The 27,004-nt window shown below is 44.0% G+C and overlaps 2 protein-coding genes across 16 annotated transcripts in view; both read right to left on the reverse strand.

Annotated features, from left to right (window-relative positions):
• The window catches only part of GGACT (gamma-glutamylamine cyclotransferase), a 59,477-nt gene extending 42,803 nt beyond the window's left edge, over positions 1–16,674 (reverse strand). For 7 of the 11 annotated variants that reach the window (XR_005017152.1, XM_036831160.1, XM_036831159.1 and 4 more), the window contains exons 1-2: positions 8,060–8,221; positions 2,712–2,875 (exon numbers count right to left, since the gene is read on the reverse strand). The gene's annotated coding sequence lies outside the window, so the exon portion shown is untranslated. Of the gene's footprint in view, positions 1–2,711; positions 2,876–7,781; positions 7,868–8,059; positions 8,248–16,273; positions 16,391–16,567 lie in introns of those variants that run through there. The other 4 variants (XM_036831155.1, XM_036831153.1, XM_036831154.1 and 1 more) reach the window with 4 other exon arrangements.
• A 3,831-nt stretch (positions 16,675–20,505) lies between these two features.
• Positions 20,506–27,004, reverse strand: part of TMTC4 (transmembrane O-mannosyltransferase targeting cadherins 4) — a 61,669-nt gene continuing 55,170 nt past the window's right edge. For all 5 annotated transcript variants that reach the window (XM_036831535.1, XM_036831534.1, XM_036831536.1 and 2 more), the window contains 2 exons: positions 23,314–23,383; positions 20,506–21,755 (listed from right to left, as the gene is read on the reverse strand). In XM_036831535.1, coding sequence (XP_036687430.1) covers positions 21,607–21,755; positions 23,314–23,383 — 219 coding nt within the window. In that variant the 3' untranslated portion in view covers positions 20,506–21,606. The remainder of the gene's footprint in view (positions 21,756–23,313; positions 23,384–27,004) is intronic.

Raw genomic sequence — 27,004 nt, forward strand, 5'->3', positions numbered from 1 at the left:
TTGCTTGCTTCTGGAGAATTCTGAAGCAAATACCTGAAACTATGTCATTTCACCCCTAAATATTTTGGTACTGAATTTTACTTAAAAGTTTAGTTTTTATTTTTGTTCTTTAAAATAAATTTATTTATTTATTTATTATTAACTTTTGGCTGCGTTGGGTCTTCGTTGCTGCACGTGGGCTTTCTCTAGTTACGGCAAGCGGGAGCTACTCTTTGTTGTGGTGCGTGGGCTTCTCATTGCGGTGGCTTCTCTTGTTGCAGAGCACGGGCTCTAGGGCGCGCAGGTTTCAGTAGTTGTGGCTCGCGGGCTCTAGAGCGCAGGCTCAGTAGTTGTGGCGCACGGGCTTAGTTGCTCTGTGGCATGTGGGATCTTCCCGGACAAGGGCTTGAACCTGTGTTCCCTGCATTGGCAGGTGGATTCTTAACCACTGCACCACCAGGGAAGCCCAAAAGTTTAGGTTTTTAAATAACTACAATCCTACCTAACAATGAACAAAAAATCCTTAATATGCTGTATTCATATTTCCCCAGTTGTCTAAAATAGCCTGTGCAGCTGATTTTTTCAAAGCAAGATCAAAACAAAGCTCTTTCATTGTCTTTGGTTTGTATCTTGCTGAAGTCTCTTTTAATAATAATAGTGGGGGCTTCCCTGGTGGCGCAGTGGTTGAGAATCTGCCTGCCAATGCAGGGGACACGGGTTCGAGCCCTGGTCTGGGAGGATCCCACATGCCGCGGAGCAACTGGGCCCGTGAGCCACAATTACTGAGCCTGCGCGTCTGGAGCCTGTGCTCCGCAACAAGAGAGGCCGCGACAGTGAGAGGCCCATGCACGGCGATGAAGAGTGGCCCCCGCTTGCCACAACTAGAGAAAGCCCTTGCACAGAAACGAAGACCCAACACAGCCATAAATAAATAAATAAATAATAATAGTGGATTGTGCCATCTTAGCTTAATTCAGAATGCTCTTATTCTTATGTTTACCTTCTATTTTTAACTCAGCGTTTTACAATAGTTGCATGCTCTCATGCTTTCATTCTTTATTATTATTATTATTTGAATTTATATAAAGTAAAATGACCTTTTTTGTTGTATAATTCTATGAGTTTTAAAGTTGATTGATTCCTGTAACCATATAGAGCAGTTTCATCACCAAAACTACCCAGCCGCTCTCCTGGCTGGGTGCGGGGACCTGTGAGCGGGCGGGGCCTGGGGCGGGAGGGGGTGTCCGAGGGACGCAGCGGTGCTCCCCCTCAAGTGGGAGATGCAGAGTCGAGAAAACACATTCTCCTCTCGAGCCTCCAGGAGGGGACACAGCCCCTGATTTCAGCCCAGTGACACCCAGCTGGACTCCCGCCCTGAAGAACAGGACAATCAATCTGGGTGGTTTCAGGCCATGGAGTTGGTGGCACTTGCTCTGGCAGCACCAGGAAACTAAGACAAAGTCAAACCTGCTTCCTCCAGTCGCCAAGCCCTCGCCTGGGCCCTTTCTCTGCTGTCACCTTGCCCTCCTCATTCCGCCACAAAGGAAGGCACTTTTGATTAAAAGACGTGTTTTCCACGTCTCACATCTCCACTCGGAAGTCTGCTCCTCTGAACAGTTCTCCCAACCCTACTCAGGCAGCCCAGGTGAGGTCATGACCCCACTCCATACATCTCTCAGCAGCTGCTCCTCTCCCGTGGTCCTGGCTCGACTGAAGTTACCGTATTCTCTTCCTCAGAGTTTACACTTGAGCATTTACTAAATGCTAAGTACCACGCAAAGGAATTGTCGTGCGTTTTCCCATTCGTGCCTCCCCAAAACCCTATCAGGTAGACACGATCATTATCCCGCATGTTTTAAATTAAAAAGTTCAAAATCACCCAGCCAGTACGTGGCAGAGCCAGGTTTTGAAGCCAGGCAGTCTGACACAGGAGTTGTGTCCTCAACCATGACATTAACATCTGCCTCTTATGTGAGAAATATAAGTTCCGAGATCTTGTGCCTTTATTAACAAAATACTCCCAGTATTCAGCACACAGTAGATAATAGTTGCTGAATATGAATGAATGGGACAAAATGGCTTTTCCACCTACTATTCTTTTTTTTCAGAAAACTTTTTTATTTTGGGAAGTCAAATATATACAGAAATAATGATATAATGATTCCCCCAATACCCATCTCCCAACTTCAAGACTTATCAATGTAGGGCCCATCTTAAAGCCAAAATATTATACTCTTTGGTAGAAAGAGCCCCCTTCAGTATCCTTCTTTTTCAGAATCACATGTTCCTAGTTTTCGTCATTTATCTGTGTTAACACAGACTTTTAAAAAAAGATCTTGAAATGGGCAGGTCTTTCTAAGCAAAACACAAAACAAGGAAACTGTAAAGGGGAGACTGACATTTTTTTCCCTATGTTAAAATTAAATGTTTCTGCAGAGTATAAGTACTGTAAACAAAGTAAAAAAAAAAAAAAATGGGGAAGTAGTTGTAACATATATGACAAAAGAATAGCACCCCCAATGTATAAAGAATTCTTACAAATCAGTAAGAAAAAGACCAAAGGCACATTATCTGGAAAAATGTGTTCAGGGAAGAACAGACAGTTTCCCTAATATTCCTAAAAGACAAAAAGACAGGACTTCCAACTGACACTCTTATCAACATACTTCCTCTGGTGCTCTACAGTTTAGGAACAGCAAACACTCCAGAACAGAGGAAAAAACAATTCTCACCTGTAAGCTTGTTCTTCAAAACTGCGTTGCCCTGGAATCTCACATCACAGTGAGTCTGAGTCTGAAAAGCGTTTGACCTCAGAATCCTTCTGAACAGGACACCAGAAGCCGTCCCGCCTCACAGCGTGACCAGAAGCCCATGGACAAGTATCCAGTTCTCAGTCCTGCCAGGGGTGAGAGGAAGAGGAAGATGAGTGAAGAAAGCCGAGTGTTTAAGAGACGAGGGGCTTAAAAGACAAGAGCACTTCACCCAGCCCCTTGGATGGCATCTCAGACCTTGGGGGTGGGCCATGGAAGGAACCGCCATTCAGTGCAGAAACAGGACCCACCAGCCCGAGGGTCCGCAGGATGCCCAAAAGAGCAGTAAGCTCGCACTGGCCTAGCACAGGGGTTCAAAGTTCTGGACTTTCTTGAGAAATAGCAGCTACGTCCTCTCCTTCAAGTAAGGAAAATGAGAACGGAAAGAAAGCATATCTTCAGCCATCAGGCAAAGCTTATTTTAGGAATATGGAGCTTCCTGAATGCGGGTTTCCGAGTCTTTTGAAGCCATAAATTTATTAAAAAAAAAATTCGAACCACCAAACCACATCTGAAGTATACTTGCCATGAATGGTGACTCTGACTCTAATTAAGCCTTTAGATCTACCTTCCAGTTTACAGGAGATACAGGGGACAGAGGAACAAGCTAAACCACACTATACAGAAAGCTGAATAAATCCAGAATAAGAGCCACCCACAGCCAACCGAGCAATACCAGTAAATCACTGCTCGAGACCAGGGTCAGCACACTTTGGCCCTCGGATAACTGCTGCCTGCTGGTGGAGTTTAAAACAAAAAAACTTTGAAAGCGGACTTCCCTGGTGGTGCAGTGGTTGGGAGTCCGCCTGCCAATGCAGGGGACTCGGGTTCAAGCCCTGGTCTGGGAAGATCCCACATACCGCAGAGCAACTAAGCCCATGCGCCACAACTACTGAGCCTGCGTTCTAGAGCCCGTGAGCCACAACTACTGAGCCTGTGTGCCACAACTACTGAAGCCCGCGCACCTAGAGCCCACTCTCCACAACAAGAGAAGTCACTGGAATGAGAAGCCCGGGCACCTCAACGAAAACCCAACGCCTCCAATAAATAAATAAATAAATTTATTAAAAAAAAAAAAAACTTTGAAAGCAAAATTTTATTGGAACACAGCCATGCTCATTCACGTTCGTACCAGCCACGGCTGCTTCCGTCGGACAACACAGCTGAGTGGCTGCAATGGAGCCCACATGGCCTGAAAAGCCTAAAGGGTTAGTTAACTGGCCCTTTTCATTAAGTTTGCCAACCCCCTGTCCTGGATTAAGAGACAATAGATACTCAACACACGTGTGGCCCATTCTGATTCACACAAACCAACAGTAAAAGTGCGTTTCTGAGGCAATCAAGGAAATCTGTGGACGGGGTTTTAGAAAACATTAAGGAATTATTGTCAATCTGATTAGGAGGTGACAATAGTATTATGCTTATCCAAGAAAATGCCCTTTTCTGGAGGTGCACACCACACTGCTTAGGGGTGAATATTGTTATCTGCAATTTAAACTGCTTCAACAAGAAGATAAAGCAGATATGGCCAAAAAGAGAAATCGTTTTAACCAACTGTTAAATCTATTTGATGGATATATGGAAGTTCATTATACTATTCCCTTTACTTTTATATTTGCTTTAATAAAAAGGGGGGGGGGAAATCAGAGCTTTGATCAAAAAGAATTTATCTCCAGACAGCCTCTCTAGGCAGGCCTCCCACCCTCCTTACAGGGTTTCGCCCATCTCTCTCACAATGGCTACCTTTTAACCTTTTAAGCTTCTTACCTTGCTCCAGGCATCCACCACCAGGAATGCCCGCCCCCATTCCACTCCTCTGCCTATAAAAATTCTACTCCGGGCCCAAGGTAAAGCCCAAACGTGACCTCCCCAAGTCCTCTGGAGGGAATTCATCTCCCTGGGCTCCAACTGCCCTTGGGCATTTATTATGCTTCATCCTTCTTAACATTTTAGCTATTGACCATGTCTATTACCTCATGATGCCATACAAACCCCGAGACTTCTAGTAACTTGGTCTTCTCTGTAAACCCATTGTGTGTGGCGGGGTGGGGGGGAGGGAGGGTAATAATAACACCTTTCACAGTGTAAGCTCTGCCTACACAGCTCTCAGATCCAACCAAGGGAAGGCTGACTTGCCCTGGGCAGTTTCACTGACCAGAGAGACCTTCAATTAAAGACCAAATTCCTGTTAAACAAGATGCTGGCCCTGTTTAACCAACACTCTCTTAATAAAATCTCTAATCTAAGGTTTACCTCCGGATGGAGAAGGTTCTAGAAAAGACTGCTAAGATCACTTGAACTTTGTCCTCCTATTATCACCTTCCTTGGGACCAGTCCGTCTGCAAACACTGCAGCACTCACCTCCACGCCCGCCTGCAGGGGTTGCCCTACCCCCTCGGAAAGGCCCCGCTGACTGTGGGTACAAAGCCCTTCAATGACTCCACTTGGAAGAGCTGACCCAGATTGGAACGTTCAAGATATCTTACTACATAAAATAAGAGGGAAATGAACAGGTAATTAAAAAACTTAAACAGTACCGGTTTCTATCCCTGCTCTACTCTATATACTTCCCGCTGCCGGCTACCTAAGGCCAGCGTGAATAACCACCTTCTCTAGGACTATTGCTAATCGTCAGCACCCTTGTTTTCGAGGTCAGCTAGTCTAAAACACTTCTGTACAAAGGTCCACCAATTAGAAATTAATTTACCTTTGCAAACTCTGCGTTTGAAATACAAATGCTCTCTACCCGGGCAGTCTGCTTATTCAGGAACTTCTGGCGTCTCCTGGGAGTCAGTTCAGGAAAACAAGGCATTTTGGGAAAATGTGGGCAACCTGCGGGGGCTCTCCATATTAGCATTTCAATTAATTGAGACCAGGGAGAATGTCTTCAATTACAGGAAAAACTACATAAAAACGTGTGTGTGGGCTTCCCTGGTGGCGCAGTGGTTGGGAGTCTGCCTGCCAATGCAGCGGACACGGGTTCGAGCCCTGGTCTGGGAGGATCCCACATGCCGCGGAGCAACTAGGCACGTAAGCCACAACTACTGAGCCTGTGCGTCTGGAGCCTGTGCTCCGCAACAAGAGAGGCCGCGATAGTGAGAGGCCCGCGCACCGCGATGAAGAGTGGCCCCCGCTTGCCGCAACTGGAGAAAGCCCACGCACAGAAACGAAGACCCAACACAGCCATAAATAAATAAATAAATAAAACTTTTTAAAAAAATCATTAATTCTATCGTAAGGACTCCACACTCATGATCCCATCTATACCTGATTATCCTCCCAAAGGCACCACTTCCAAATACTATCACATTGGGAGTTAGGGCTTCAACATTTGGGGGGAAGATACAAACACTCAGTCCATAAAACAAACAAACAAAAAACGTGTGTGTAACACCTACTCTTGGGCTTCCCTGGTGGCACAGTGGTTAAGAATCCACCTACCAATGCAGGGAACACGGGTTCGAGCCTGGGTCCAGGAAGATCCCACATGCCGTGGAGCAACTAAGCCCATGAGCCACAACTACTGAAGCATGCGCGCCTAGAGCCTGTGCTCCGCAACAAGAGAAGCCACCGCAATGAGAAGCCCGCGCACCACAATGAAGAATAGCCCCCACTCGCCACAACCAGAAAAAGCCTGCGTGCAGCAATGAAGAACCAACACAGCCAAAAATAAATAAATAAATAAATTTATATATAAAAAAAAGACCTACTCTTTATATTGGTCAATCCAACTGATTTAGAGGCCCTTCAGTTTTTTGGGTTTTTTTTTTAACATCTTTATTGGCATATAATTACTTTACAATGGTGTGTTAGTTTCTGCTTTATAACAAAATGAATCAGCTATACACATACGTATATCCCCATATCTCCTCCCTCTTGCATCTCTCTCCCACCCACCCCATCCCACCCCTCTAGGTGGTCACAAAACACCGAACTGATCTCCCTGTGCTATGCGGCTGCTTCCCACTAGCTATCTATTTTACATTTGGTAGTGTATATATGTCCATGCCACTCTCTCACTTCGTCCCAGCTTCCCCTTCCCCCTCCCCACGTCCTCAAGTCCATTCTCTACGTCTGTCTCTTTATTCCTGTCCTGCCCCTAGGTTCTTCAGAACCATTTTTTTTTTTAAGATTCCATATATGTGTTAGCATATGGTATTTGTTTTTCTCTTTCTGACTTACTTCACTCTGTATGACAGGTTCTAGGTCCATCCACCTCACTACAAATAACTCAATTTCATTTTTTTATGGCTGAGTAATATTCCATTGTATATATGTGCCACATCTTCTTTATCCATTCATCTGCTGATGGACACTTAGGTTGCTTCCATGTCCTGGCTATTGTAAATAGAGCTGCAATGAACATTGTGGTACATGACTCTTTTGAATTATGGTTTTCTCAGGGTATATGCCCAGTACTGGGATTGCTGGGTCATATGGTAGTTCTATTTTTAGTTTTTTTAAGGAACCTCCACACTGTTCTCCATAGTGGCTGTATCAATTTACATTCGCACCAACAGTGCAAGAGGGTTCCCTTTTCTCCACACCCTTAGAGAGACACTTTAGCTTTTAATACAGGATTTCTCCCTGGGACATTGAGCAAAATTAATAACCTGCTTTGAGAAGACGTGGCCACAAGTCTTATTTTCTTATCAGTTCAATATTAACAGCCTGGGGTCAGAAAGTTGTGTTCAAAAAACCGTGCACCTATTTAGGGTTTCCAGTACAGCTGCGGTGCTCTCTTCGGCCAACAGAGTGAAAGCTCAATAACCATATTTCGTAATCAAGACAGTAAGAGAAATTTCTCCAAAAACTCAGCTGTGTCACTAACGGCTCCAAAGAAACCTGAGCTCAGAAACTGACAAACGCCAGAAGTTCTTTGTTTTTTTCTTTTGCAGCTTCTGGTCTCCTCGCAAACAAGAATCTCCAGTTCAAAACAGAATTTCTCTAAAGCGTCAGCCTCATTATACTGCGAAATCCTTTTAAAACTACCTTCTAAATGGTCATCGCTTCTTCCTTACTGGGAAGGGGCAGCGTGCACACCTGAAGGCAGTTCCCAACTCTTCCTGCCCCGCGTCGTTCTGGCGGTGGCGTCTGCCTCGCGCTGCGCGGAGCAACGTGTGGACGCGCGTAGCGGCCCCGTGTCCCCTCCCTTCCAGCTGGTCCCGCAGGCGCCCGCGTCCCTTCACAGCCCAGGCTCTGCCCCCGCCCCTCGGCCCCCCAACGCCGTCCCTCCCCGCTCCATTCCCCCCCCTCCCTCGCCGACTCACGCGGGCCACCGACTCTGCCCTGGCGCGACGCGCCGGCAGCAACACCCCGAGTCCCCGGGGGCTCTAGGGCACCCTCGCGGCGGGGGCGGGGACAGGGGCCCCGGCTCGGCCCGAGCCCAGCGCCTCACCTGCCTCGGAGCGCGGCGCCGTCGGGGAGAGAGAGCCCGGGCGGCGGAGCGGAAATCCTGGCCGAGGCTGGCGCGGCCGCCCCGGGAGGCCGCCCCCGGCGGCGCCCCCTGGAGGAGGGACCGTGTACCTGCCTGCGCGGGCCGCGCGCACACCTGGGCACACGCCGGGAGCCAGAAGGGCGCCCACGCTCTAACGCGTCCCACCGGGGCGTCCAGGGTCAGCCTTTTGAGTCCATGTTGGACCCCGATACACCTGGAGACACACCGCGTCAGATATATACACACACACTCACACGCTTAGAAATGAGCCAACACCTGGGGATGCATCCCGTAAGGCAGATGCACAAGGTGATGACCAAGGCCTCACGCTCCAGCATCCACACTCAGCGCTGATACCATACTGGATACAGATAATCATATAGTCTTGATACTGCCACTTATTTACCGATTCTCCATTTTCAGTTAAAACTGTGGTTGTAGGGGACAATGGAATTAAAGACCTACCGTCTGTTCCTGGATCCTAGGACTGAATTTGAGCCCCAGAAATTAGAGGAGTGAAGACCAAAAGCTGAAGGAGAATTTTTTCTAGAGACTGTGTTCATTCTGGGCTTAAGCAATGCTACTTTGGGGACCCAGATGACAAGAATGGCATAGAGAGGTGGGGGGGGGGCCCTTCTGCTCCTCCCCCTCACAAGTACTAATCGTTGGAGTAGCAATAATCCCCCTTACTCACTGTCTGCCTTTCCACTTTCTCATGTATGTGGGCTGGATCCATGTGGTTTTTACAATCTGGTTTCTATTCAAACATTTCCAGTAATGCTGATGTGGCTGTGATTTGAACAGATTTTCCTAAAGAAATCTAAAAGATCAGATTCATAAGCCATAATTTTCACAGAGTTCTTTCTTGTTTGGGGAAGCTCATGATTAAATTTAAATTTATTAAAAATCTTGTCTGGTGTGTATTTTTAACATACTATTTTTAAAGAGTTGCAGTAGCATCTTAATTTTTTTTCAAAGGGCAGAATGGTTCCATTTTATGTATTTATTCTTTTTCTTTGAGGGAGGAAGATCATGTCAGCAAAAGAAAGTGTGAGGAAAATACATGAATAAATAACTCCTCCAGTAAAGGAAAATTAAAGATGGTAATAAGGTGAGTGTTAAAGTGCATTTAGTGCCAAATAAGGCTGGGAGAGTCTGATCCAACATAGATTAGGCTCTGTGGGATGAGATATTCAGTTTAACTGTCAAAAAATAACCCATAGACAAATAAGGTAGTAATTTTCAAAATGTGGTCCCAGATGGGCTGCATTAGCAGCACCTGGAAATTTAGAAATGAGAACTCACAGGCCACACCCCAGACCTTCTGAATAAGCAACTCTGGGGGTGGGCCCAGTGAAAGAAATACACTTTAACAAGTACTTCTTCTTTTTTTTTTATAATGGTAATTAATTTTTTCCCAGTTTTATTGAGATATAATGGACTTAAAGCGCTGTATAAGTTTAAGGTGTACAGCATAATGATTTGACATATATCATGAAATGATTATCACAGTAAGGTTAGTGAACATCCATCATCTTATATAGATACAATTAAAGAAATAGAAAAAAATTTTTTGTGTGATGAGAACTCTTAGGATTTACTTTCTTAACAACTTTCATATATAGCATACAGCAGTGTTAATTATATTTATCATGTTGTCCATTACATCCCTAGTACCTATCTTACAACCTGAAGTTTGCAGTACCTTTTAACTGCTTTCATCCAATCGCCCCACCTTCCACCCCCCCGTAACTACAAATCTGACCCATATTTCACTGTTTGTTTGTATGTTCTTTTGTTTGCTTTTGAAGTGTAATTGACCTACAACACTGTGTTAGAAAAAAAGTCACAGTTTCTCAAGGAAACTGATTGGTCAGTGTAGACAAGCCTTGGCTTCAGTTTAGGTTTGGTGGGTTACACAGGAGCCCTTAGCAAGCCAACTACGCTGGTGGGTTTTAGGAACTGAGCTGACTCATGGAGGCTGTCAGTTGCATGCAAATGGTATAGGTGAGTCCCTCACCGAAAAGGTTTCAGCCCACCATCAGCTGTTTTTCTGGTCTGTTGCTCTGGGGTCCACAGTCTCCCATACCCTCCAGGCTCAAGGTCAGGCAGCTGGCAAAATGCTATGCCTGGGTTCAAAGCTCGGGCACAAACATTTCCTTTATCAACTCAAAGGATTTAGACTAACAAATTGTCTTTCAGTGGAATTATCCAGTTTGGCCATTTTTGTTTTCTAAATACCAGCAGGTAATTGCCAAGCTCTGTTTTCTAGACTTTGGTGTTAGATGCCTAATTTATATTTGACTGAATGCACTGCTACTTAGTATTATGCAAAAGAAGCCGACCTCATCTCCTTGTTACCCCTCCCACATGTCTCCAGAATTGCAAGGACCACACAATTGATGGGAAAATGTCTTCTGCATCTCTTGAAAAGATGCTTATAAAGTGAAATAAGCAACAGAACCAGGGTGCTATATACAGAGCTTGAAGTCTAACTGGATAACACTCTAAAATCTACTGAAATATTATCAAATTATTCTAGTAAATTATTACAAATAATCATCTTTGGCCCTAAATAACCTGCAAACTACATCCAGCCCACCACTTGTTTTTGTAAGCTAAGAATGAGTTTTACATTTTTAAGTGCTTGAAAACAATCCGAAGAAGAAATAAAACTTCATGACACATGAAAATTATATGAGATTCAAATTTCAGTGTCTATAAAGTTTTACTGAAAATACAGTCATGCTGACTCATTTATGGGTTATCTATGGCCTTTTTTTTTTAATAAACGACAACCTTTTCTCTTTTTTTAAAAATGAATTAATTTACCTATTTTTGGTTGTGTTGGGTCTTCATTGCTGCACGCAGGGTTTCTCTAGTTGCGGTGAGCGGGGGCTACTCTTCGTTGCAGTGTGTGGGCTTCTCACTGCGGTGGCTTCTCTTGTTGCGAAGCACAGGCTCTAGGCATGCGGGCTCAGCAGTTGTGGCTCGTGGGCTCTAGAGTGCAGGCTCAGTAGTTGTGGCACGCGGGCTTCAGTAGTTGTGGCTCGCGGGCTTCGGTAGTTGTGACTCGCAGGCTCTAGAGCGCAGGCTCAGTAGTTGTGGCGCACGGGCTTAGTTGCTCCGCGGCATGTGGGATCTTCCCAGGCCAGGGCCCGAACCCATGTCCCCTGTGTTGGCAGGCAGATTCTCAACCACTGCGCCACCAGGGAAGTCCCTCTATGGCTGCTTTTTGTGATAGCAGCAGAGCTGAGTAGCCGCCACTGAGACAAGGTGGCCTGCAAAGCCTAAAATATTTTCTCTCTGCCCTTTTACAGAAAAAGTTTGTCTACGCTGCTCCGTAGTCTTTTGCTCCAGCACCATTATAATCCCTGCCTCTTCGTTCTGTGATAGTTGATTTATGACTGCCTCCCTCCTGGACTGAGTTCCATGAGGTCAGACCTGTCTCCTTTGGATGTTTCCAGCACTTCCCACCATGGTACCCAGAGTAGGTATTCAATAATATTTATTTCATTGAACTTTACTTTTTGATCCTTTCCCCTAGGTAAATCAATATGAACTTGACCAAAAATCAACATAGGATCCATTAATCAGGATAATTTAGAAAATTTGTATGTAACAAAATAGAATAAAAAAATTCTGCAAATAGTGGGATTCCTTGCTTCCATTTTCTAAACCAGGTTCTAAAAATTTGTTGTTAAATTTGAAAGTGGCAGAGTTGTTTTTTCCTTGTCATTCTGTTGAGTTATTTTACTTAGTACAACAGGTCTCATTGCTAAACAATTTCCACGGCAAAGAAATTAATGAGAGGAGAAAACCAACCTCATGAAACTAAGTTCATTCACGTTAAATGCAATCCTGGTATTTCTGGAATTATTGTTTTAAAGATGATGTGCGCTGCTGTCAGATATTTAAAAATAAGGCATTGACCTTTTCTCCACAAAAGATAGGCAATAACTTGTCTAAAAAGGCGACGGAATTTTCCAAGCAACTGCGGTTGAGATGGTTTGTGCTCTTCTTGCCTACCTTCTGTAATTTTTGGAGTAACAAGCAAAGACCAGAGTAAAGCACTATATGAGATTGTTTTGGTGAATAAATCCCTTATCACAAATAGGAGGATAAATGAAAGAACTCCCAGAAGAAAGTAATCTGACCAACCAGATATGCCATCCACCATGGAGGAAGCTAATTACATTGCAAAGAGGCCACAAACCAATCTCTAACCCTGTACCATTGCTGCCATTGTTCTGCTTAAAGCCAGAATCAAGTTATTTGGTCCTGCTCTCCAAACAGCAATTTTTTTTTTTTTTTTTTTTTAATTTTTATTTATTTATTTATTTATTTTTAATTTATGGCTATGTTGGGTCTTCGTTTCTGTGCGAGGGCTTTCTCTAGTTGTGGCAAGTGGGAGCCACTCTTCATCGCTGTGCGCGGGCCTCTCACTATCGCGGCCTCTCTTGTTGTGGAGCACAGGCTCCAGACACGCAGGCTCAGTAATTGTGGCTCACGGGCCCAGCTGCTCCGCGGCATGTGGGATCTTCCCAGACCAGGGCTCGAACTCGTGTCCCCTGCATTAGCAGGAAGATTCTCAACCACTGCGCCACCAGGGAAGCCCCAAACAGCAATTTTTTTAAAGGAAATAATGGTTGCCTGGTGCCTGGCAATGTGGACATTAGAAGGGGAAACGTGGCCTGATTCCCTTGAACCATCGATGCAGGAAATGAACACATATTGAGTGCTCCTATGTGCCTGGTACAGTATGACTCTTCCCTCACGTTACCCTTTGAACCATAGTATGAAGCAGATATTATCATTCCTAGTCTACATAGGAATTGGCTCCATGAGGTTCAATAACCCACTCAAAGACATGCTGCCAGGAAATAAGAGTGTCCATATCCAGCTGAACCTGAAACTCATGCTCTAAAACATAAGGGCTAAAACAAGGTAGCTGGGTCACATGTGCTGAAATGTGTGTCATCTGCACTAAAAATTCTATTTTGGAACCTCTTTGTTCAAAGTGCTAGTTCCAATGGATAACGCTGTACGTATGGTTCTACCCATGAAGAGCTCTCACATACATGATCCCATTTGATCCATACCCCTGCATTGCACAATAAAGGCCAGGTAGAGAATTTCCTCCACTTTACAGATGAGGTAAAGAGGTTGGATGGCCTGACCAAGCTCATAAGGTTAGCTGTGCCCTGTCTTAGCCCAATCAAATATCTCCAGTACAAAACCATCATTGGACAAAGTCCGATTTATTGGCTCGTTGCCATGGGGGAGACCACACACCCATGGAGCCCTGAGATGCCTCACCAAACAAAGATGAAGTTAGCAGGTTTGCGGGGAGGGGTGGAGGAATTTAAAGGTAATAAAGTTTTTACAGGCTGAAGGCAAAAGAGGGATGCGTGCCAATAGTCAGTATCAGGTCTGGACAGCAGAACAGACCCAGGGGCTTATGTACTTAGAGACTAAAAGTTTTGATAGATGTGAATGGGTGTATCCAGAAATGCTTTAAATGAAGTTCTGCACGTGGGTTGGAAACTGAGGCTGCTTGTCATGTCAAAGTGACTTGGACCCTCCAGGTAGAGCAGGATGTCTCATTCTTCCTGATGATTTCAAACAGCAACATTTCTGACAGTGCTCTTCCAGAAGGTTTCTCCAAGAGTAATAAAGCAGCAGTCACCCTTAGAAGTGGGTTCCTTGACACATTACAACTTCAGTGTGTCTATGGGAGAAATGTGGTTTCCTGTTCACTTCCCAGCTGCCTTAATCTGTGCTATGTCAGCCTGATGAATGGCGGAGCAGAATTGGACTTTTGTCAGTCTGAGGGACTTTTTACCTTACCAGAATACATCAGGACTAGAAAGCTTCACAGTATTTTGTTTCCACAAGAGTGCTCGAATTTCAAACATTCTTACATTACACAACAGATTTTTTTTTTTTCCACAACAGATTTTTTTAATGAGGGTTTATATAAGCACCCAAAGAAGGTCACTTTGCAAATTTTTATAGTGGACTTCTGTACAAGATTTAGGTTTTTTTTGTTTTTTTTGTTTTTAAAAAGGTTAAGCATCTAAGGATATTTGAAGAACACTGGTTTAGTCCAACTCTCTCATTTCATGGAGGAGAAATTAACAGCAAAAGCAACCACCACCACCATTATTTTTATTAGAAGCAACTGAGGCATGCAGTAATTAGGTGACTCATTCCAGGGTCCTGGTAACTAATGACAGGATTGGAAGTGTTTGTATCTAATTGAATTGTTGAAGCTTAAAAAAATGACTTATGGCAGTGAAGCTGGCCCTAGGGTAGATCTCACACTCCTGGTCTCTGTTCTTTCCACCTTATCACCTTGCTTGCTGATGTCTGCAGATTCCTAGACTAAGTACTATAAAAGCTGTCATCCATATACATTATCAGAAAGTTCTAGAAATGAGCAGTTTTGAAAATTTTCAAGACACATCTCAAGTCTGTTCAGCAAAATTAATGCTATTGAAACGTAACTGCTGATATAGAACTGGTTTTTTTTTTTTTAATTTATTTATTTTTATGGCTGTTTTGGGTCTTCGTTTCTGTGCAAGGGCTTTCTCTAGTTGTGGCAAGTGGGGGCCACTCTTCATCGCGGTGCGCGGGCCTCTCATTATCGCGGCCTCTCTTGTTGCGGAGCACGGGCTCCAGACGCGCAGGCTCAGTAATTGTGGCTCACGGGCCCAGCTGCTCCGCGGCATGTGGGATCTTCCCAGACCAGGGCTCGAACCCGTGTCCCCTGCATTGGCAGGCAGATTCTCAACCACTGCGCCACCAGGGAAGCCCCACAACTGTTTTTAAATGATGGATAAAACTGCAATTTAAATCTACAGGGAAAATGTTTTCTCAAACACAAGTAGGAAGCAGAAAGCTTTACTGGCCCTGGAAAAATACCACATATTTAAAAACAAAATGATTAAAAATGCAGGACACTCAAGGCAGTTTTGATAAACAGTGTTAACAGGTTTAAAGTACTTGTATTGATAGAACTAATCAGACTTAGAACACAAGTGATAAAAATATAAACCTGAGATTGTTTCTGGGTCATTTAATTACAGGATTAAAAACCTCAAGAAAAGTGAGGCTTATTCCTCCTTCAATTATTTATTGAATAGTATTATGTGCCAAGCACGGGTCTAGGGCTTTACATACCTTTTCTCATTTAAACTTTCCAGTGAGTCTGTGAAAAAGGTATTATCATGCCCCATTTTACAGATGAGGTTCTGAGCTGCTAAAAGACTAAGTTACTTGCTCTACTGGCTTCCTAGGGGGGCCAGGCATGGCCACAGACTGGGTGGCTTTAATGACAGAAATGTTGTTCTGGAGGCCAGGGGTCTGAAGTCAGGGTGCTGGCGGGGCCACACTCCTTCGAAGGCTCTAGGGGAGGATCCTTCCTCGCCTCTTCCAGCTTCTGGTGGCTCCCGGCGTTCCTTGGCTTGTGGCAGCATCACTCCAATCTCTGTCTCCACCTTCTCATGGCCTTCTTTTCTCTGTGTGCCTCTATGTATCCTCTCCTCTTTTTAGAAAACACCAATCATTGATTTCGGGCCCACCCTAAAGCCAGGATGGTTTCCTCTCAAGACCCTTAACTAATTAGATGTGTAACACCTGATTTCCAAATACAGTCACATTCTGAAGTTCTGGGTGGACATGAATTCTGGGGGGGGGACACTATCCAACCCGCTACACTTGCCTAAGGTCTGGTAAATGGAGGAAGAACGAGGTTCCCACCTGGGTGGAACGCAGATTTTCCTTTCACATTCAAGCTTTATGCCCCCCAAATGCCAGTTATTTCCAGACGACCACCAAGAGAGTCACACAGCATACAGAGTTTCGTGAGGAGTTAAAGGCATGCTTCAGGAAAGAGTCTGCCTTGCACACTTGTAGTTCAGCCAACAGTCTGAGCAATGAGGCCTCCCGAGTTCTTTTCACTCAGCATGCCTCTGGAGACACAGGTTCCCCAGTGTATCTCCCACCTGCTGGGCAAAGCGCTTTAGTGACTACACTTGGTTACCTGAGTTTCCCACATGGTGTCTCCTTTCCACCAATGCGCCTTATCTCAGCTTTATTACGAACCCATCCATGGCTCTCTTGAAGAAAGATTTCTCTGTGATGTCGCACATGTTCCTTGCTTTAGAAAAAAAAAATTATTTCAAATAATGCAGCGATTTGCAAAGTAGAAGGTGAAGAGTCTCTCTCCTCCTCACTTCTTCTTGCTCAGAAACAGCTCATGTTAATATCAATATAAACTGTAATTCCTGTACATTTAAAGAAAAGAGATTGGAATATGAGAGAACAAGGGAAAAACCTTAATATTTGACAGCGTTCTCTCGGCTCCTGTCTCCTCCATTGTATTTTCTTGTCTCCTTCATCCCAACCAAACTGTCCCACACGGGGCCTTTGTTTCTCTTCCTTTGAACTAGAAACCAGCTTCTGATTTTCATTTTGTGAGGAACATTATCTGAAAAGAGGCCACAGCCAAATCAATATCTTCTTGGTAGAATTTTAAAGGCATGAGAGATTAAGACAAGACTCTGTGTGATTTTAAAATGAGGCTGTAGTATTCTATAATTATATTTGGTATTTATTAATGAATATTTCAAGTAACATGAAATGTCTCACTTTACTGAAAATCAGGGTTACTCAACATTTGGGATCCTTCTATTTGGGTCAACATGGCAAGAACACCCCAGATTCCCCTTGTCTTTACAGCTGACTCTTCAATGGAGTTTATGTCTCAATATAACTTATTTCCCCCGGATGCCTGGTGAAGTTTTTACCATAAATATGAGGCCCAAAGGAGAAGGTAGAGGCAATTGAACCAATATCTGTTCCTATGAAATAGAAAAGTCAACTTGATTTGACGTTTCACTGCCTCCAGGAAAAAAGAGATTCACCAACTAATGGAGAACTTTGAACACAGGAGAAGGAAAGAAATGTCCTGACAACCTGTGACCCTGGAACAGCTGCAAATATAAAGATGTGAATGAGTCACGGGGGGCCTGCTGACTCCCCAGGAGTCCCCTGGAAATGGGGGCTGGTAACAATGCTCAGTCCCCGAGTCTACACCAGCATGCCCAACCTGGGCACACAACAAGGGTGAGGTAACCTGGATGGCAAGCTCCACGGGGCAGGAATCATCTGTTTTCATTTTTCATCATATCCCCAGCAGCCAGCACACTGCCATTGCACAGTCTGTGCCCAACGAGATATTTTGAAAAAGGTAATAGCATAAAAGTAGTACAAGGGATCCTTGGGATGGGACAGTTCTGTATCTTGACTGTGGTGACCTCACAAATCTACATGTGACAAAATTGCACAGATTCTGTCCCTTCCACTAAAAAGCTCTTCACTGATCTTTCATCTAATAATTTTATCCACTGCTGATCTTTGCCTGAATCAATTCATTGGAGACAAAAAAAAAAGGGATGATTTTCTAATTGCCATTCTTTCAACATTTATTGGCTTTAATTAGTCTATAGAGAAGACTATTTTCCCTCATCAGCTATGGCTATTTGGTAACCACGTAATTGTGATAGGCATACTGTATCCAGTCTTCAGAAGGGCATCTGACTAGTCCACTTAGGAAAGCCTTAGGGACAAAGATGAGAAGTAAAGACCAATATGTCCACATCTGTCCCCATCTAGACCTTGTAGCATACAGGGGCTTTATTTTCTCTTTGCTAGGGTCAAATTCCACTTGATTTTGGGTCCCATCCCTTCCTTTCTTCTCAAGGACCTTATTCCCTCTCTGGTTTATCGCCAGCCTCTCCCTCTCAATGGCACTGATCTATCTGGATGATGAAACGATGGGTCTCATTCCCTTACCGATCCACCTCCTATCCATCACCAACCGATTCCTATGTATTTCTCAGGTCAGTACACATTTCGTCAACTTGACTGCCTCTTGTCTACACCAAGCCACCTTCATCTCTACCCTGGATACGTGCAATGGTCTCTTTACTGATCTGCTCACGTCTTCTTTGGCTCCCTCCAATTCCTTCCCCACCGACAGCCAAAGTGATCTTTTCAAAACATAGATCTGATAATGTCCTTCGTTTTGAATCCTCCCATGGTTTAAGATAAAGACCACGTGGTCTGCAAACCCTGGCATAGTCTGGACCTCGTCACCTTTACCAACTCCATCAAGCACCCCTCCCCCTCTCCCTTGGACTTTGTTCACCAAGTACTTTAGCTTTCTCACCACAGGCCCTTTGCATATGCTGTTTCTTCTTTGTGTGCAGTCCAGGTTTTCTCAACATCAGCACTACTGGCATTTGGGGCCAGATCATTCTTTTTTGTAGGGGGTTGTCCTGTGCTTTGTAAGGTGTACGGTAGCGTCTTCCCACCCCCATCAGTTGTGACAGCCAAAAAGATCTCCAGGCATTGCCAACTGTCCCCTGGGGGTCAAAATCTCCCCTGTTGAGAACCACTGGCCTAGAGTGATCTTCCTCTCTGCTTATCAAATCTCAGTTCAGAAGTCACCTTCTCAGGGAACCCTTTCCTGACTCTTCAGGCTAGACCCAGTCTCCCGCTTCAGTTATTAATTATATGACTGACAATTACTGTTTCTCACTGCACTGTCTGCTGCATGAGGGCCAGGGGCCATGTCCACTTCCCTCATCACTGTATTCCCAGTGCCTGGGAGAGTATCTGCCACTTAATATTTGTTGAATGAGGGAATGAATGCATTTAAGGTCAAACCTGTCTGCTGCAAAATCTACACCTTCCTCCAAAAGTCTAGTCTATCATTTATTGAGGCAAGTTCTTAGCCAAGTACCTCATTACTGAGAGGGAGGTCTTATGTCTTATCATGTCCATTTTACAGATGGGAAACTGGAACTTATGCAATGCTAAGTGACCTGCCTATGACATCAAAGCACTAGAGCCAAGACACAAATCTATGTTTTCTCACCCCAAAGTCCAAGCTGATAGGTGTGAATGTGAACACAGACGTCCAATGCTTTGCTGTGGGGCTTGGTCTTCTATTCTGTATATTTAAACTCAGTAATTTGAAATAAAATGTAAAGACCATGCTTAAGAAATGTGATAGTATCAGAACCCCAAAGAGCCCTGTGAAGGCATAGTAGTCTACATCTATAGGGTGGAATTTTTAAGAAATGTAAGAGTGCATCTAAACAGGGAAGAAATGTAGCAGATAAACAAACAAAAAATAACCCCAAACCACATTCCAGGGTTTCGTGATGTTTGCTATCAGGGAGGTGAAGGAGGATGATTCTGACTCTCAGATTTCCCAGAATGGCAACAATCCCTATGTTTGTTCTGACACCCCACCCCAAACCCAATCCCCTACCGTGATTAGCAACAAAAACAAAGTTTAGAAAAAAATACCAAATAAGAGGGGAACTGGGAGACAGATTTCCACTTCAGTCTCGTTAGAAAGGAAACCCAAGAAATAAATTACAGGGTGGCTGCTTAAGATGGAAAAAAGAAGGAAGAAAAGAGGAAGAGCATGGCGCACTTCCAAAATCGGCCGAGATAAAAGACGCCCTGAAATATCAGTCAAGTGAATGACTGTTTTCTCTGGACAGAAGGCAGCTGTGACGGAAATCCTGAGAGGGAGCAGTGAAAGCTAAGGGGATTCGTTCTGTAGGCAGGGGTCCCAGATTTGCATGTCTTGATGACACTCAAGTTTTAGTATCAGTACAAAAAGAAAGAAAAAAAAAAAAATCCTGAAGCGGCTTTTACCAGAAATAATTTTTTCTTCATTCTCAAAAGATAAGCACTGTTTCAAAGAGAAAAATTTGCTTAAAAAAAAAAGTCAACAAGCATATAGTACCTCTATTACCTGCCAAGCTAAGTGCTGTAGGAACATAAATAAGAATAAGGCAGCTCCTGCCCCTAAGAGCTCTATAAATTGTTACTGTTGTTGGGGGACCATTTCTGAAATGTTTAAAACACAGCACTTTCTTTTCTGAAGTATCTCAACCACTGTAGGTTACAATGACTGATTTACAACTCTACGCAGGTCTGCCCCCGGCCCCCCACAAAGTGAGTGTAGACAATCAAATTCATCTCCATGTGGGATCTACTCAGCCCATATTTTAGAACCTGGAGGACTCCACAGTGCGATTCTATTAAATGGTCCCTAAAACCAAATAGAAGCCACATTCTAGAAAGGATGAATCAGTCACTTTGATTTCATTTTAAGGGAAAGAGGACAGAGTCAAATAACTTGAAAATCATCTTAATAGATGAGTAATAGGAGGCACTATGACACTTGTATACCGGTTTCTGTAATAATTTTACCGCATAAGAAATGACAGAGATTGCATAAATCATTAGGTCAACAGCATATATAGGAGAATAAAACAAAACGAACATGATTATTCTGACCCAATAAAACAGGATAAATAATCCAATTCTTAAAAATATCACAAACTCCCCAAATGTGGTTCCTTTTGGGAGAAAATTTACCTCTTGCATTTTTTGGATATAGTAATGACTATGGTTCCATGAAACTAAATGGAAAACTGCTTTCCAGTCAAAAAACACAAAAAAAAACAACTTACATAGAGGTGTGTAGCCCTCTTAATACTGGATGTAACAAAAATAAAGACATCAGGCTGCCTACTTTTGCCTAAAGCATGGCTTTAATTTTCTATTAATAGTGACAGTTTATGTAGGATACTACATAATTTCCTATGTTATGAAACAGCACAAGTTGAAGAATCCAAAAAATATTGCAGGAGTGAATTTCTTCCTAGGGAAAAAGTGTAAATACACTAGATGTTAACATTTCCATTCTTCATTCAATTATTTGCCCCATTCAAAAAAAAATACAAATAAATATTTCCTTACAAATGATGTTCATAGCACATTGTTTGGAAAAAAAAAGATTAAAAAAAAATCTTAATTTACTCTTTCTTGTCATTAAATAAAAATTCTAATATACAGACACATTAGATATTTATATAAATTGTAGGAATCAGTTTGTCATTTCTTGTTCACAATCCAAGTTTAATAATATGAGTCTTTACAACAACACAACTCACATCCCAAATGCAGGTTTAATTCTGCTGTAAGTCGCTCAAGGTAATTTTTTTCTTTTTTTCTTTTTAATTAAAAAAGACTTCATCCTTGGAATTTTAGAATTTATGTTTGAGTTGTCTGAAAAAATACAATTTCAATGCAAAAACCACATCAAGCATTCAAGAGTATATTGCTGGTGCTGTAATCTTTTTGCATGTCTTTGTTTTCATAGAAAAAAAATGATAAAATAAACAACACGTAAGACTTTTAAATGGTTAAACGTAAGCACATGATATTAATGATCTGCCTCATGCACACACACACACACAAACTCAAAAAATGAAGGAAAAAGGCTCAGACGTTTTTCTTTTGCATTTGTTCCAGCTTTCTTCTTAGAAGACCATAATTCTCCTTAGTTCCTGATGCCATTGGGTCAAGCCGCAGAGAGATCTCATAGTGTTTTTTGGCCAAGTCTAGATGTCCCCAGCGATGATAAAGCACAGCTGAAATAGCAAGAGATCAATTTCACTGGAAATGCTTCTGAATAACTTGCGGTATTCCCAACCACTTGTACAAAGAAGTATTACAGAACCTCTGCAAGCAGTTTTCAAAAATCATTGTTTAAAACAATATTGTTTGTACTGCCAACTTTATTTATTGTAATCACACTCCCTGGTGACTGTCTGTTTAACCACCCCCAGTTACTCCCAGGGTTCTTCATATCATTAGGCGTGATCCATCTCCCTACGGCAACATTGTTACATAAAGAAGCAAAAGGAAGAGTACACTAAGTTTCTTGATGCTGCCAGGAAACTTCCCGAAAGCCAGGCTGCACAGGGCTGGGCTCCAGCACTGCTTAGCGCTCTGACCATGTAGAAGACCAGCCATTTACTTTGACAAAGAGTCTCCTATACCTTTCCGCAAAATAATAGCTTGTTTGTTGCCAGCTGGAATTCAGGGCTCTAACGTCAAGATCTGACCATTTTAAAATGATAGTTAAAGAAATCTACTTTTTTTTTTTTTTTTTGGGCTGCGTCGGGTCTTAGTTGCGGCACGCGGCATCTTCATTGAGGCATGCGGGATCTTTCGTTGCGGCGTGTGGGCTTCTCTCTAGTTGTGGCGTGCGGGTTCTCTCTTCTCTAGTTGTGGCGTGCAGGCTCCGGGATGCATGGGCTTTGTAGTTGTGGCGCACGGGTTCCAGAGCGCGTGGGCTCTAGTTGAGGTGCGCGAGCTCAGTAGTTGTGGGGTGCAGGCCTAGTTGTCGCGTGGCATGTGGGATCCTAGTTCCCTGACCAGGGATCGAACCAGAATCCCCTGCATTGTAAGGCGGATTCTTTACCACTGGACCACATAGGAAGTCCCAAGAAATCTACTCATTAGAATGGTAAGCCTCTGACTGTTACAATGATTCTCTAAGTAAAACTATCTTTCTACGTGGGCAGTACAGCAACCACTGATGCTTCATCACTTTTCCAAGGAGAAGCTACAGAGTCTACAGGGAAGAGATTTGGCGAAAAAATATTCACATGACTGAGCCTTCCAAACATCAACACGCTATGTTCTAAAAATCTGAATTATTGAGATGTCAAAAATGAAAGAAAGGAATTCTAGATAATAAATCATTGTGAATTCATTCTTAGCCAAGACACAGAACATAAGAATGCAGGGAAGACCAGGCTAGATAAGGAAGGTCCACTACAGAAGAGGCAAAAGGACACACGTCAGACTGCAAACTTCCAAAGTACTTCTCAGTTTAACTGTCTAGGGCCCTTCACTCAAAGAAAGAAAATCTGAGTTTTAACATCAGAAGGCGATTAACTAGTGGGGGATTTTAGGAGTTGTTCTGATCATGCAATTAAGATTTGTAAATATGACTGTTATTTAGCTACCTTACTAATGTGATAATTTCCTTAAAATGCCATATTTTAGAACCAGATTATAAAGGCCAATACGGGTTCGATTTGAAAAACAACTCTCCCAACAGTGATTTTACAGAAATGCACCTGTTTCATTAAAATTACATAGAATTTCGATATGATTCAAATTGAAAAATTTCCTTACCCAAATTGCCATGGTAACTTGCAGTATTTGGCTGAGCTTTAATTGCTTTGAGGAATAAAGCTTCAGATTCCTAAAAAACGAAATACATAAAAAAAATAAGATACTCCACACGATGCAGAAGTTTTATGCAGTTTTATCGCCTACGGTTTTCAAACTTTGAACGTGCGTGTTTTGGTCCACCAAACCCTTCTTCCGGAAACATTCGGGAGGCCCAGCAGGGCCACACCCTGTTGAGAAGAGGCTTAGGAAGGATGACCCGTCGGGGCAGTGTGCGACTGGGCAAAGGTGACGGGGCAGCAGTCAGGGGACGGTGGCCGCAGAGGGGATGAATATGCTAATGACTCTGCCACCTGCCTCCCTGAAGTGGCGGGAATTCTGCAACTTTGAGCAAGTAGCTCAGTTCAGGGTGCAGGGCAGGATGAGCAGAGGTCGAGCAGGAAAGTGCTGGGTTGCTGAGGACACCCACGCAAGCGTCATTTCTGGTCAGCGTCGGTGAGCTCATTTCTAGGAGTCTCAAGGCAGGAGGTGGGGCCGGTGTAACCCCCCCCAAGAATGCACCCCCCCTCCCCTCAGCGACCAGAAGCCGCCCATGCAGCTGCAGGAAATGAGCAGAGAGGACGAGGGAGAAAACAGCCACCTGTCATCTCAGCCACCGCAGGACTGTACGTGAGCGTGACCGAATGCCCCTGAAGTGCGGAGCCGATTCTCGTCGAGACTTGCATTTCCCCCATACAGTGTTCACTCCCAACCCAGCCACTGAGAAACACGGCCACGTGTTTTCTCGCCTGCTCACTGTGGGACCATGGCCGACTGCATGGCCCCTTTTTACCATAATGTTGAAAAATAAAGATGCCTCATTGCTCTCGGCGACAGCTGCCGGGGGTGACTGTCACACCATCTACATTCGTGGCCCTAAAGGGCCACTCACGCTTTAATCAGGGTCACAGGCTCGGCTTCACCAACCAAGGCTGGGGGTTTGGGGACAGGTCTTTACCTTCTACCTGTGCCCTACATGAGCTTCTCCCAGGGGGCCTCCCATATCCAGGATCACATGTTTTATAAAGTGCAGGGAGACCCGTTTCCTTTGCCTTGTGCTGGCTGGGCAAACATCTCTGACACCACAACCTTTTAGACAGAGCTGGCAGAGAAAAATCTGTATTTTAGAAATGTGGTCTGTGAGGGAATGAAGGAAGATGTCAGGATTACACACAGGATGTCAGCAAACGTCACTCTCAGAACTCAGTTCAAAGTCAGGGTCTACATTCGGAGTTTCGGGAGAGAAAGCTCCTTCAAGGAAGTCTAAGTTTTCCTGCTGTGTTAGGTGTGCTGGAAACAAAAATGAAAACGATGCAAACAAACCAAAAAGCAAATGGATTGTGTAGATTTGTAGTTGTGCTCTTTCTGATGATTTTCAAATGTTTCCATTTAAAACCTCAAATGTAAGAAATGGAAAGGCTGGGGAACCTCAATCTACTTTAAAATGCTCCTCCACATGCAAATGAAGCAGTGTTATCTGGAGACGACAGATGCAGAGATAAAAGGCAAGTTAGGAGTTCTCCAGGGGATGCTAGATTCATTTTTTGATTCATTTAACTAATTTCTCAAGCGCCCACAAGTGCGGACATCGTTCAGGACGATGTGCAGTCAGAGTCAGGTTTGGAGGATGTAGTGGGGTTTAGGAGAGTGGGCAATGGCACGGGGGTGAGGGCTTACAGCCTGTTTAGGGGCTGTAGGTCTTGGCAAGGCAAGGCTGGTGGGAAGGAGTGGCTATGAGGATCAGGGAGGTAATCGGGGAAGAAAAGAAGGACTCAAAGTTTCCAAGCCTGCGGACTTCCCTGGCGGTCCAGTGGTTAAGACGCCGTGCTTCCAATGCTGGGGGCACGGGTTCGATCCCTGATCGGGGAACTAAGATCCCACATGCCTCAAAGCGTGGCCAAAAAAAAAAAAAAAAGTTTCCAAGCCTGGAAGACAGAAAAACAATGGCACATTGAAAAAGGAAGGGGCGTCATAAAAAAAGAAGGGGCGTCAGGAGGGAGAGTGGGTTTGCGGGGCACCGTGAGTGTGGGTTAGACATGCTCCATCTTGGGTAACATTGGGACAGTCCTGAGGGGATGCTTCAGTGGCTCCTGGGAGGCAGGACAGGCTGGAGGCCTCGTTAGAACACGAATGCCCGCAGGTATTCAAAGCCCATGAAATGCTCACCTATTAAATCAGGCTTTTTAATGGCCCTGTTCCGGGAAGCGATGAACTATTCATAAACTGATCTTCTGTGGAGGTTCAAGGATGCTTCAAGACCCAGGTAACGAGCTGACTTATGCCAAGGAACAAATAAATAAACTCACCTTTAAAATCAGGGATTGTTTTTCATCAACAGACAGGTAAAATAACATATTATTTTCTAAAGTGTGTTAGACAAAATGTGTATGACCGGGGTTTAACACATGGGACAGAGCAAGGCCTCGCAAAGGAGCAAGTGAGGGTCTTTCTGTCTAGGCGGCGAGGACTGGGCAGTCGGAGGTCGTGTCAGCCACGCCGGCCGCCGGAGTTGCAGCATCCTTAAACCCACGTCTATTCTCCCAGACAGCCTTTCAAGGAACACCCTGCACACCACTCTGGTTGGGAAGGGAACGTGGGTGGTCCAACGTGAAGTTGAAACCACGAGTCACGTAGCAAGAATAGCTCCCTCTTCAATTCACCTTCCTTTCTTCCAGTTCAGTTGAGACAAAGTCTCCATTTGGTGGTGGTTTGGGGTCACCCCCAAACACCTGCCAATCTCCCTTTGAGGCTAACCGAGGGTTCACCCTCAGGCTCAGAGCCTTGGCCAGTAATAGTACCTACCTGAGATTTAGTAAAATTATTCTATTTTCAGTTACCTTATATTTCTAGTAAAGATAGCATGTTTCCACTTTAATTACCATTTGTGTTTAAAATCTATTTAAAGAAATATATCAAGTGAATAATAAGTAGTATCTAGATGTGGCCAAAAAAAAAAAATTCGTAAGGGTATGACATAAATGTCTGGAGTTGGGGAAACTGCTCTCTAAACGTAATCTGCTCTTAAACTACAGGGCCCGTGGAACAGGTGATGCAGAGAGAGAAGCAGCACGAGAGGCGATGTTCACCACTGAAAAACATCACTTTTGGAAATTAAATGGCAATAGGCATTATAAATGCTAATGGATTTTAATGATCCTTAGAGTTTCATTAAATAATCACTAGACTAAAATTACTGCTGTGTATGTATACATGTATACAATGTTTCATAGTTATAAATTACCTTCTTGTGCATTTCTTTCTTAGCACCATCTCCATTTCACAGAAGAATAAACTGAGGAGTGGTTAAGTGATGGCTCTTGGGTAAAAGGGCTGCTCGGATAAAAAGGTGCCCCAGAATCACCTGGACGTAATGAGAATGCTCACATCAAAGTCTCAAAAGAGATTCTGGAAGCCTGAACGTTCCGGAACCGAATGTGGGACGGGTTCCATCATTTCACAGTGGTGCACTGGGCACTTACAAAATGCCCAGCGGTTGGGGAGGGGTGGAGCAGCAAAGGAGACACGAAGATGGGACTTAAGACTCTGACCTCAAGGAGCCTCCAAGCTCACTAAGGACACTGACCAAGAGTTAGTGATCATCTAAAACAGCAAATGCCTAGGTGGAAAGGGAGTTGCACAGACCGCAGACACCTGT

The sequence above is a fragment of the Balaenoptera musculus genome, chromosome 18 (assembly GCF_009873245.2).
Source record: "Balaenoptera musculus isolate JJ_BM4_2016_0621 chromosome 18, mBalMus1.pri.v3, whole genome shotgun sequence".
NCBI classification, from domain to species: Eukaryota; Metazoa; Chordata; class Mammalia; order Artiodactyla; family Balaenopteridae; genus Balaenoptera; species Balaenoptera musculus.